The sequence below is a fragment of the Electrophorus electricus genome, chromosome 19 (genome assembly GCF_041902795.1).
Source record: "Electrophorus electricus isolate QZ-2024a chromosome 19, ASM4190279v1, whole genome shotgun sequence".
In the NCBI taxonomy this organism is placed as follows: domain Eukaryota; kingdom Metazoa; phylum Chordata; class Actinopteri; order Gymnotiformes; family Gymnotidae; genus Electrophorus; species Electrophorus electricus.
In genome coordinates, this window is record NC_137515.1 from 17,307,551 (window position 1) to 17,320,071 (window position 12,521).

A 12,521-nucleotide genomic window follows, 5' to 3' on the forward strand; every position below is an offset into this window, starting at 1 on the left:
GCTACCCCTTCAGTACAACAAAATGCCAATTTTAAAATGTGCCGTACAAAAACTGCACATGTAATTGCATGCTGGGAGTATAAGGCCCATCACTCCAACAGCCAGCCGTAGAAAGTTTCTTTAGCAACCACCTAGTTGACCAACAGGAGTTCCAGGATCATCCGTAGGATTCGCTGCAGGCTGTGTAAGACAGCCTCTGGAAAGGCTCCAGTCTTGGGCCAGAAGGATCCCACGGAAATGTTAGGAAGGAGAAAATGAAAGCATGCCTTGGAGATCCCTAAAACAACTGTCTCATATCTTTTTTTTGTTTGTTTGTTTAAAAAAATATGATCTTAAATAAATGTACCAAGCTCTAAAAATCCTTGTTCAAAATTATGTACTCATTTGGCCTGAAGTCAAGTAGATATATACCATGTCCTCAGCTACAAAACTCAGGGAAAAACAAAAGGAAAATAATTCCATGGTTGTCATCGTCACAGTCAGGAAAAACGCTGACCAAGCACACCGTCTTCATGATGGGCGGGTCCTGGATGTGTGGGCGGGGCCGGTAGTCATGATTTGGGGAGGGGCTGGGGCGTGCTGCGTTTCCTCTTACTTCTTGCTTGATTGGCGGAATGTTGCCGTGGCAGCGCTGCCCCCGGCCCCGCCCCCGCCGCAGCCATAGCCATTTGCTGCTGCTGCTGCATTTGGTGTTGCAAGAATTGCAACTGCACACAGGAGAGAGAGACACATATCAAGTTGGCATCTGTGACGCTGCAGTCTTTAAAGTCTCCTCTCACAGCTTGCCATCTCTTCCACTTATGGAAAAATTTAGAGTTTAATCCAGGCAGTGGTTTTGAGGTCCATTTTACCACTGGCAAAGCATCAGCTTCAAAAAGGACCCACTATGTATTTTTACACCATTAAAATCAGCTATATTTCATTTTTAATATTGCTTATTAATCTAAATTATACTGACTGTAAACTTTAACATTCACCCGCTTTGAATAGTTACGTCCCATCCCATCATTATCTGAGCACTTGTGAAGTAGAAGTGTTTTGCTGAGGCCCAGTGGCTGTGAGAGGAGACACATTTACACAGAGTTCATTAGTGAATATGACCGGTGAGTTAGCAAAAGCTGAACAAGGCAGAGGAAGAAGGTCAGGGAGGCTGGTGGCGGTGGGACAGGGAGATGAAGGGCACATGAGGAAGAGGAGGAACAGTCAAGCAGCACCAGTAAATATCAACCGCTCAACTGCCCAACAGCGCAAATCAGCATTTAATCAGCTCCCTCTGTGAAATGCACGCCCACACGCGTGCGTGTGTGCACAGTCACTCAACCCTGCCATGCTGCTTTTATGTGTATTGTAAGACACCAACCTCAACTCCTGTCATAGGTGGCCCTGTGCTGAAGTTGTGACCGGGTGTGGGTCCAGGAAAGGAGTCGGACAGTTCAGTAATACAGAATAAGGAGTGTGGAGTGATGGGTAGGAGGAATAAAGGAATCCTAGCTCCCCATGCAAGTGACCACACAATCCCCCATTACATCAGGGAAAAAAAACATTCAGGAAACAAATCTACTACTGGGTATATATTTATATTTATATTTATATTTTTATATTTATATATGTCTTGTGAGCAGTTGATATTTAAAACGGGTGCCATGAGCCAAGTGAATGTTACAGAAAGCCTCTTAAAAAAAAAAAAAAAAAAAAAAAAAAAAAGGCTTGGACAGGCAAAAGCCAAAACTCAGGTATGGCAAGAAAATCCTCAGCAAAGCTCAGTTAGTTCATCTATGAAATTCAAAATCCAGAGGGCAGCTACGGAGATGTTATTAGAGCTGCCTTTGTGAATGACAGTATCAGATGCTGCAGCTTTTTGGTATAAGGCATTTCATCTTAGCACTGGACACATAGACATCTTACATACAAGACACCTGCCTTTGTTTTGGAGAGACCTTAGAATCCTTAAAAGCAAAAAGCTAAAAAAAAATAAATAAAAAAAAAAGTGCCAGACATTTTGGTAGTGGAAAATGAATGTTTCATATGCTGAAACAGCGCAGTAGACAGACTACAGTAGCAGTAGGCCTGTTTTTGTTTTTTCTTTTTCTTCAGCTATAGCTAACCTGCCAAATATGAACTTTCCCATACAAGACTACAGTGCCAGAGCTGGCACTACAGACAGGGCAAGGCCTCCAGTTTAGCTACTGTTCTGCACAAGGCCAGACAGTCGGTCCTGGCGCCGGGCCGTGTGGTCGGGGGGACGTGAGGTGCATCTGGCAGTCTGATATTTAGATGTCTATGGGTGGGTGAGGTCATAGTTGCTGCATTACTTGGATCTGTGGCTGGTGCTGCTGCGGGAGTCTCGGGGACGGCAGGCTGGACCCAGAGCCCTCCAGACCACAACCCAGCTGGGACAGCACTGCCACGCCCAGTCCGGCCAAGGCCAGGGCCGGGACGAGGAGGAAGAGGACAGCAGGGGGGTGGGGGGGTGGGAGGGACACAGAGGAGGTCGGGAAGGAAGGAAACAGAATGGAGTAGAGTGGTAGTGGTGTCCACCTCGTGTAAATCAAACAACCAACCAACCCACAGAATCAAAATGGAAACACAATCGTCCTCGCCGGGTCAGTGGCCTATGCTACAAATTATGGGCAGATTATTAGTATGTCTACTGTTTGTGTTAGTACCAGTTAGAGACATTTGAATGTAGATTTATGTAGATCGTGGAGGGAGATAATGGAGTACTAGTTGCAGGTGTGTGGGGGTGTTTTCACGTGTGTACACACGCACCTGCTGTTTGTGGAGACATGAACCCCCCCACCCCGGTGAGGTTGATGACAGCTGTCTGCTGCGTGGCTAGCCCCTGCTCGGCAGTCAGGCCCTGCTCCGTCTGCTCAGAGAGACACTTTCCCAATTAATGACTAGTAGAGTAATAGAGCTTATGTGTGTTTTGTACTTTTAGGCATCCGCATTGATTCCTGTATTTCTACAGTATTCTAGTTCATTGGTATACTGGACTCTAACCTGCTGCACTGGCTAGGATGTATTCTATGAGTAAAGCACTTTCGTAAGTCGCTCTGGATAAGCGGTTCTGCCATATGCTGTAAATGTAAATGTAAGCACTGCATGCTTACCATAGAGAACCTTTCAATTAAGTGTTTTACTCTGCACCAGTACCAAGAATGGATTCAACCTTGTTTTTCTGAAGTCTCTCCTATTTTAACAGTAATACACTTTCAAACCATCAGTTGTTTTCCACAGGATTCTCAGTACATAGCACCAGTAGCTGAGCTGGTAGAGCGGGCGATGCATGGTGCTAGTAACATCCAGATCATGGATTAATTTCCCAAAGTGCACACACACTGTCATACCGATAAATATGTAAGTCTCTCTGGATAAGTGTCAGCCAAATACCACACGTGTAAACGTACTGTAAAGTGCATGACAATCCCCGACTAAAGAAAAGATTTCCTGGTGTCCTTCGGGGTAACTGTTGTGAAACTCACCGACTCCCCCTGCTGCTGGGGGCTGGAGGTGGCCGATTGGCTGCTCTGCTGCTGCGGAGAGAACTGGGACAACTGCTGCTGTGGCAGGGAGTTAAAGATCAGGGGCGTAGTGGGGATCTGAGCCAGGGAAACGAAGCGAGAGAACATAGGGTGAAGCCCCTCACTACCTACCCCACCATCACTCTGTCATTCTGCTGTGTGTAATAACCCTGCCCTACTGCCTTCCTCACCTGCAGAAGGTTGAGCGGTCCCAAGCTTTGGGGATTGTTCAGGCCAAAAGGACTGCCTGCGGAACAGGAGAGCACAGGAGGTGAGGGAACAGAACACGCAGTGCCATGCATTACTGGGATCTGGGCCACGACTAGAATTCTCCGACCACCAGCACAGAGGTACCTGCAGGAGCCGCAGGCTGCATGGTAGGCAGGGTGCTGGACATCAGGCCTCCAGGGGGCGGGATCCTCAGGTTGAACCCAGGCGCCAGTGCACTAGCACTGCAGCCCAGCATGGGGTTCGAGCCAGTCATTAGTGTCTGTGGACTGCTGTGTGCCACACACACAAAACACACACAAAACAGACGAATTAAAAACACGATCAAGATCAAAATGAAGTGCGTTTGGCTGCCTTCCGTTCAAACCCTTAAGAGAGCCGGAGGGGGGCGGAGCATGAGAACAACAGAGAGGAGCTGCATACCAGACGGGGCCCACCACGTTGATAAAGTTGAGCCCGGCCGGGTTAGTCATGACCTGGGAGGAGGTGGTGCCTGTGCTGATGGACGTGGGCAGTGGGATGGTCATGACAGGCAGTGCCATCTGCTGCTGCGGGGCGAAGGGGGCGAGTAGCGTCGGCTGCTGTGGCACAGCTGGGTCCTGAGGGGTGGGTGTCCCCGAAGGCGTGGCGCTCTGAGTGTCCAACGGGTGTGGCGTGGAACAGGGCGTGTTGGTCGGGGTGGGCGTGGATGGCTTGGGTGTTCCTGATCCTGAGAGGGCAGGATGAGGAGATACAGGATGGGCGAAACAGGATGGGCGAAATTCACAAACACACTCAAGTCTAAGGAACAAGTTTAACTACCAAATTTCAAGATTTAAACTGCTGTTGTGTCGTGCTGTTGTGTCGTGGAAATATAGGAAAAGTGCTTGAAATGTGATAAAGCAGTTTTTGCAGTTTGAGCAACAAACAAAACAAATACAGATGACAGATGGTGGTGGGAACATTTGAGAAATTAAACGTTTTGCAGTACTGTGGCCGTCCATGACTGGAGTTTGACACTTTACTGGAGTTTAAGTCCAAGTTCTTCTTATAATCAGAGCTTTACAGAACGAAGCAAGGTGTAGCAGATGCGCAAGACACTCACTCTGCATAGGGGAGAGCGCCGCGGGGGACAGCAGGCCGACCTGACTCAGCTCCACCGAGTGCTTCCGCGACAGACCCTGACCCTTGCTGGGCGGAGGGGTCGGACACTTTAGATGCCCACTGGGGGCTTGTGTACTGTAGGGGTTTCCTGGAACACCACGGGTATACAGGAAAAACATCAGTAGTACATGTAAAGGAACAAACCACTGGGCTCTATGTTCTTTTGACGCTAAATGACTGCCAATAACAAAGCAATAACAACACATCAGCCTACAACTCTTTAGTGATTCTTTTTGTTTTGTTTTGTTTTTTCCATCTTGAAGTATGTTTTAACCTCCATCCTGGATGCATGTTGTGCTGTGAGGGCATGTTGAGGGCAGCTGTCTACCTGAGGAGCCCGAGCCCAAGGACAGTTTGATGGGGGGAGGTTTGTGTTTCACACCCTTGCCCAACACGGAGGACTGCACTGACGAGAATCCGTCCACCTTCAAGCACACGGATCAGAACAATCAACCCCATGGCAAACACACAGGTGAGACAAGGCAAAAGAGGTGCAAAACAGAGAAAACTTTCACCACGTGGTTTTTCAGCCTGGTACATTTCTACCTTCCACTGCTTTTCCTGTTTTATAGAAATTCAACGGACAAGTGGTAAGTGCGACTATCTCTGTGATTCCCATTTGGTCTTGAGCGGTTGCAACCCTCCCCTATTATCACCTAAAACAGTTCCTCAATGCTGGACTCCCCTTGCCCATCGTACCATGCGAAGTAAAGTTCCCCCTGCTCCAACACACCCTTAGTAAAGGCTCGATGGCTATCTGTGTTGAGTTGGGAAGCTCTGGTGCACAGATTCAGGCTCCTCACCTCAATCTCTCTGGCAGGAGAAAGCTGGCACTGTGCTCCCACACTGCTGGTGTTGTGCAACATCTTCACCTCACACTTCACATCTGTCTCGTAAACGGCCTTATACTGAGCCAAAAACCTAACACACACAGGAGAATGTGATCCATAGACAGCACTCACATTTCAGATGCACATCCACACACAACACAGCAATCATGATAAAGCATCCTGACCCTGTCCACCCTCTGTATTACACACATTTATTACTACCACCTGGTAACTGCTATTTGATTATGGCCCAATCACTGCTGTTTTAGTCATCATCCAAATTTTCAAAGCTGTTCAATGGTCCTATCATGAAATAAGCATGCTAAGAAACATGAAATTACATGACACAAATACAGTAACAACACAATGCCATGTGATGGCACATGATATAAACAAAGCACAAATTACAGCTTGAGAACTCACCGGTCTGCATCTACTTTTGAACCAATGAGGAACCTGCCAACAATGAAATATAACAGGGAGGTGTGAACGTGTTGATAATCTTAGAGAAAGTGCCAAATCTAAGGCATATACGTTATATATACTGACACTGGTATCTATCGCTCCATTAATATGAAACAAAATCTTAATCATTCTAAGAAGGCAGCGTGTAGGTTCTCACGGCGGGTGAATGAGGTGCAGCTCTGAGAAGTCCTCGTCTGCTTTGGGGTCTTTGGCACTGTAGATTTTTCCGTACACCAGCGGGTCTCCCATAGACTGGAAGATGGTGACCTTCGTCCTCTGAGGCTGGCCACCCACTTCACACTCAAAAATGTAGTCATCTTTTACATCCTGCGCGAAGAGGGAGACCACCACCACCCAAAGGACCGCCATCAGCTAAACCTACGTGGACGCTTAAACACGAGACGGACTGATTTTGGGAAAGACATGAATGGTACTCTAAAAGTAGTACCAGCCAAGTCCTTACCTGGGCAGGCCAAACCTGCGTAGGCTGAGAATCCTCCAGTTTGATCGACTTCTCCACCACAGCATACTTCTCTACCTGAACAGGAACAGCAACCACACCACTGACCTCCAGTAACATGGCGAAGACAGATCTGTTCAGGTACACCACATCACCTTTACATAAGGCTTCGTGGAAGGTATAAAGTTTTAAAGGCAACGGAGCAACTGCACCACCTGGAGCCGAATGCAAACAATGGCTACGTTTATACATAAGGATTGAAAGAAAATGTAACCCCCTATAGAAAGAATCTGGTGAAGCGCTAAATGGAGCCTTCCTAGCACAGGCAGTCGCTCCGCTTATCTAACCAGAAGTGCGCTCACACAGCTGTGAATGAGAGGGAGAGCAGATGACACGGGTGGACGACGGCATCAGAATGACTTACATCAATCTCTGCTGGGGCAGTAAGCTGGCAGCTGTTCTGCTTCCACATGTCCACGCACTGCAGACAAATGCAAATAAGTGAGCCCATCTCACTCTCTGTATCCCGCAGCAACCAAACAAGCAGACTACTCGAAACCTTTACACAGCCTATTGCTCTTTTGAGTTAAATTTGGTAGATGAATGATTAATTTCTAGTCTTATTCATCATGTTGCCTAGGCACATTCAGTGAGGACTGCATGGAGCCAGGGCAAAGTTGCCCCTCACGTTTCCGGCTTTGGAGATCTTGAGGTCGATGAAAGGTGCAGGTTTCCTCTCCTTCCTCTTGTGCAGGTAGTCAAGCAGTCTGAGCTGGGGTGGTGTGGGCAGGTGGGCTAATTCCTGCTGTCGGTTCAGCGCCGCCCGTGAGTACCTCTTAAAACACCTGCAGCCACACAACAGCACCATCACACTCTCTTGCACCCCACACAGGCTGCAAAATGACCGCTCACAAAGCACAATCACATAATGCTGTAAAATCAAAAGGGAATACAAAACACTTATTTCAGCCTAAGCTGCTTTTTGGGAAAAAAAACACCACCCTCATGATGCTGCCCTTTAGCCAGTGCAAAGAAGCAGACTAAATGTCATCCCACTACATTCTCAGCACACAGCAGTTCACATGGCAAAAACAGGCTGAGAAACAAACACAGGGCTCATTCTCTCCATTGGCTCTACTGAGTTACAAAACCACAGTACAAACACACTGAGCCATCCATCTCCTTCCCTGATGCTCTTTTCACTGTTACTAACCACAATTTAAACAATTTGATTGGTGAACCCATACGGGGCAAGGTACATATAAAATATACTCCATGGTCTGTTTAGCACCTAGATGCCACGGCCTGTGTAAATGAATCTAATGTAAAATTTTCTGCATACCATACGCACACATTTAGATGAAACATTCCTGCCAGATTCTCTGAACACAAAGGGTCTGCCCAATCACCCACAGCTCGCAAGCAAACACACACCCCCACAAACCACACACCTCCCTTAACCAGCAATAGCAGAAGGAGAGCATCAGTTACCGTTTCATAGAGTGCGTGTTCATCTTCTGTTTGTTGTAGAGCAGCCGGTTGGCGGTGCAGGTCACAGAGACAGACGGGTCCAGGCACAGAGGCTCTGCTGTGGCCAGGATCAACTGGCTCTCCAACTGCAATTTGTCATCCTACACACACACACACACACACACACACACACACAGACAGACAGACGCGCACACAGACATGCACACGAAAGCACTCCCATCTACTTCTGTTCTATGGTAAAGCAAAGCTGACCTGGGTTTATTCCTGTACCTACATGTGACACATCCATAAGCCTAAAAGTGTGATAACCACAGGAACTTTTGCAAAAGAGAATTATTTAATCCCAAACCTAACCCTTACTTTACTAAGACCAGCAAAACTGACTTGTTAAGTTCTGCTTTCAGTATGTATGCTAACAGCAGTGGTTTTACCTGTGTCCACTTGTGGTGATCGTTTGTCATAGCATGGACATCACAGATTAATGTCTGTGGTAAAGTAAAGAAGATCTCAGAATTCAGAAAGAGTGCACACACAGTTACCACAACCAAAAGTACAGATTCACATACCCAGGGAAGACATGATTTCCCAATCAGCGCTGATTATAAGGCATTTTATAAACCTGCACGTAATTTTGAAAACACACATGCCAAGACATTGACCAGCCTGACTGTCCTCAGAGGGCCAAAGCAGTAGACCCTACTGCACACCTGCATAGTGGGTCTCAGCAGTACATGACGGCTCTGGTAAGAGGGCATCTTAGCATTCCCTGACTGTCGGTAATCTCGGACCTCTGCGATGACGCAGCCACAGTGGAATATGTTCACCTAGAAAAAGAGTTTTGGGCAACACTGAATACATATAAATTACAAGTAGAACATCTAAAAAGAAAGCAACCAATCAGAAACCCTAATGTTCCTGACACTGAGCCTCAGTTAGGAATTGGTGGCCTAGAATGCACAGGAAATACAGGTTTTTTGCCACACTTTTTTTGGCATTGTTGCCGGTTGAAATGGCAGAACCAACCAAAACCCTGCAAATTTCTGTCTGGAACTAGAGATTAAGAACCAAAATCAAGAACAATGAAAATGAGATGGTAACATACATGTTCAAATAAGTCTTTAGATATGTGAATATCAGTGTGAATGTCCAAATAATTTGAATGCAAATCACTGCATTGTCTTAAGCACTACTGTTTACTTGTGATTTTTCTAGAAGGTCCACCAGGATGGGTGGCAGCTCCTCTGCGTCCAAGTAGTCCAGCAGTTCTCCTTCCTCATACGGAAGACGAATTGTCTCCGAATCTAACAACAGACAGAAATATACCAAAGCTTTCTCTGCAGCTGTACTGCATGTCTAATGTCTGGGTCTATATTAGACATAATATAAACAACAATAATGTCACAATGCTGAGGAAAGTAGCAAAGCTAGCATTAAATAAATAAATAGAAAAAACCTTTTTAAAAGCATACCAGATCCATTTTTGCCTCTAAGCATCAGTGAGTATCCTTCATTTCCAGGGTACAGGTTGACCACCAGGTATGAGACTGACTCCTGTGAGACAAGCTTTTCCAGTAGATTCACATTTCTCCTAAGCTTCTGTGGGAAGAGAAGCTACATTATTAATACTGCAGCGCATCTAGTACTAATCACAAGTGTCTAGTACTAATCACAAGTATCTAGTACTAATCACAAGAATCTAGTACTAATCACTGACTGAGCAATATGGAACACTCACAAATGTCTCTATTTCAAAACATCATAAAGTCAAAATCAAAATGACAAATACCGAAAGGAATGAAAAAAAAACTTTGAAATATTAATACTATGAAAACAAACTTGGTTTGTAAATATTACCTTTAACTCTGGCTCTTTTTCACACTCTTCAATGTACAATTCATAAAGTTTCTGATATAAAGATTTTCTCCCGCTGGAAGAGACCCTTCTCCTAGCTGGCCGTTGACGAGCACTTTCAACGATGTACTGGACGCAGATGGGGTTACATAATTTAGAACATCAATTATTAATTTCATCTACTGCACTCATTGGTTTCAACTAACCAAACAAGGCAAAGCCTTTGCAAATGACAAGTCACAATCCAAAACAATTACACAACACTGACTATAGAAGTCTATATGCACTCAAGAGAGAAAACATTATTTAATAGGCTCATTCTAATGAAAACATCTTAAACCATACCTCAGCCCGATCCAATGCATATTCTAGGACTTGTTGCTGCAAAGGAGACCAAAATTTCAAATGGAGATACTAAATACACATGACTTCCCTCATACCAATTTGAGAGTAAAAGTGACTTCTCATGTGAATTGGACCAAGTAGTATACATAAATTATGAAACAGAATATTGGTACCAAAAAACCTAAGTACATTCAAGAAAGGAAGAAGAACTCGTAAACTTACCATTGTGGTCCACCACCAGTTGCTCTGTGACAGGAGGCGATGCTGTCCTTACCCCAATACTGTCACGTCCATTGACAGTCCATTCAAACCCTAAGGTCAGAAAGGCATCTTGGCTTTACAAATGTATGTTCCACAGGATTTACTGCTCAATCGATTGTTTTTATCATGCCATCGTATGAGACATAGATGACATTAAAAAAAAACGGTAAAGCAAACTTAGTGATGCTCATTAGAATAGCTAGTTAGCCACTTAGCTAGGCACTGGACATTTTGCCATCAACTGGCTAGCAGTGTGGCCAACTTACAGATGCACACCTTTAGCTGTTCGTTAAAAGATGACAAGACACCTGACCGTTGTGAGTTAATGCTGTAAAACGATATTTAGAAGGGACACCAATCTCACAACCTCAGTGTACCAAGCTAGCTAACTTCACTGCTCGACGCGCTAACCATGGCTACAACCTCCACTACTAGCTGCTAGCTTAGCTTAGCTTAGCTTAGCTTAGCCATCTGGCTTTCAAGAATTCTGCAAAAGTTAACAGAGCACGACGAGCGGCGGTACAGACGCAGTAAGCGACCGCTACGACAAACAGAAGAGCGGACTTGCCGGACGAGATGCATATCCGCAGTTTTAAATTGCAAAGCAACAAGGAAAAAATGTTCTTCCAGTGCCTTCAATGAAAAAAACTCACAGCAGCCATTTTCTTCCAGTGTAACAACAAAATCCAAACTTCCGGTGAGAGTAGTGGGCGGAGCCGAGGTCCCCGGTGAACGTGCTGTGCGTGCGCGCATGAGAGAGGTCCCCGTTAAAGTGGCGGTGTGAGGCGGGTTGTCAAAGTCTGCAGTTTCCACTCTACTCTTCTGGATACATTATGATAACGTCTAACATTTATTTGGTGCATTGTGATGAAAGTAAAACATGCATCTTAAGTTTGCAGCGATACAGCAGACTTCCCCTCCAACTCCTTACACGAACTGTTCCTAAAATTGACAGAGCAATTCATAAGTGTTAAACTGTCAACAACACCCACAATGAATAATAAATGTGTATGCTAAATTCTTAATAGGCCCTGTGAGTCAGGGCGGAGAATAAACTCCCGGTACATATTTTAAGCATATGGAACATTATACTAAAAACTCCAGCAAATTAAAGCACTGATAAAATCAAACGTGCTAAGCATTTTTCATTCCCAGTACTTACATTATGGCTGATAATGTATTTATGAAAAGAGCAATAAATAACTGCTGAGTGCTAATAGTAATATATTGTATTGGTATGGCACATTTCCCAAACATGCTAAAGCTAACTGCAAATAAAGTTTCAGATAAGGAATTTGTAAAAGGTTTACAAATCAGATCGCTGTCAGTACTGGGATTTAAGTAGACAAACATGTTTAGTTCATCTGTAGTTGTATATCACTACGATGATGTTAGGGTAGATATCATAAGCTTTCTTGAATATGGCACTTATATTTTAAGTGCCAAATTCAAGTTGGGAGTCATATAATTGAATAACAATCTGTGGAGCCAAGATCTTAGTAATGAATTATCTGAACAAGGAAGAACGTTTTTTATGGTGACCAGCTAGAACAGGGTCCACAGTCCCCAGGGCTGAGATATAAGAAACCACAGCATCACAGTGGTTGAGGAGGAGCAGAGCAGAACCCATGCTGGCTGAGACAGGGAGATTGTTTAGGTCCCAAAAGATTCATGACATTTCTGGCAGCTCAACACTAAGTCAAAGAAGTCGACCCCTAAAGCACTAGCTAATTAATTTGTATTTTGAACTCGACCTGGTGTTCCAAGACTGCCTGCTCCCAAACTAGACTCACCATCTAGCCTAGAGCACTGTAGGAGCAGTCTTCTTTAGCTGTAGACATTCAGTGGTTAAGGTACTTGACTAGTAGTCAGAAGGTTGCTGGTTCAAGCCCCTACCATGTATGGTTCAAGCCACACTACCAT

The 12,521-nt window shown here is 45.1% G+C and overlaps 1 protein-coding gene across 6 annotated transcripts; it reads right to left on the reverse strand.

Moving 5' to 3' along the window:
- Nucleotides 1–53: 53 nt before the first annotated feature.
- supt20 (SPT20 homolog, SAGA complex component) lies at nt 54–11,280 on the reverse strand. 6 transcript variants are annotated; one of them, XM_027001582.3, is made up of 24 exons: nt 11,167–11,280; nt 10,560–10,649; nt 10,338–10,373; nt 9,996–10,121; nt 9,611–9,737; nt 9,339–9,442; nt 8,849–8,965; nt 8,573–8,626; nt 8,142–8,281; nt 7,339–7,495; nt 7,075–7,131; nt 6,654–6,728; nt 6,348–6,517; nt 6,149–6,181; nt 5,699–5,816; nt 5,224–5,320; nt 4,837–4,983; nt 4,176–4,461; nt 3,879–4,024; nt 3,716–3,771; nt 3,486–3,602; nt 2,770–2,869; nt 2,313–2,401; nt 54–707 (listed from the first exon to the last, which is right to left on the reverse strand). In XM_027001582.3, the coding sequence occupies exons 2-24, from the start codon at nt 10,560–10,562 to the stop codon at nt 552–554; spliced, it is 2,511 nt and encodes an 836-aa protein (XP_026857383.2). In that variant the 5' UTR covers nt 10,563–10,649; nt 11,167–11,280; the 3' UTR covers nt 54–551. The 6 variants fall into 6 exon arrangements, with proteins under 6 accessions (XP_026857383.2, XP_081558024.1, XP_081558023.1 ...); XM_081701898.1 differs by lacking the exon at nt 2,770–2,869 and having other exon boundaries at nt 3,879–4,021; XM_081701897.1 differs by lacking the exon at nt 2,770–2,869.
- Nucleotides 11,281–12,521: the final 1,241 nt, after the last annotated feature.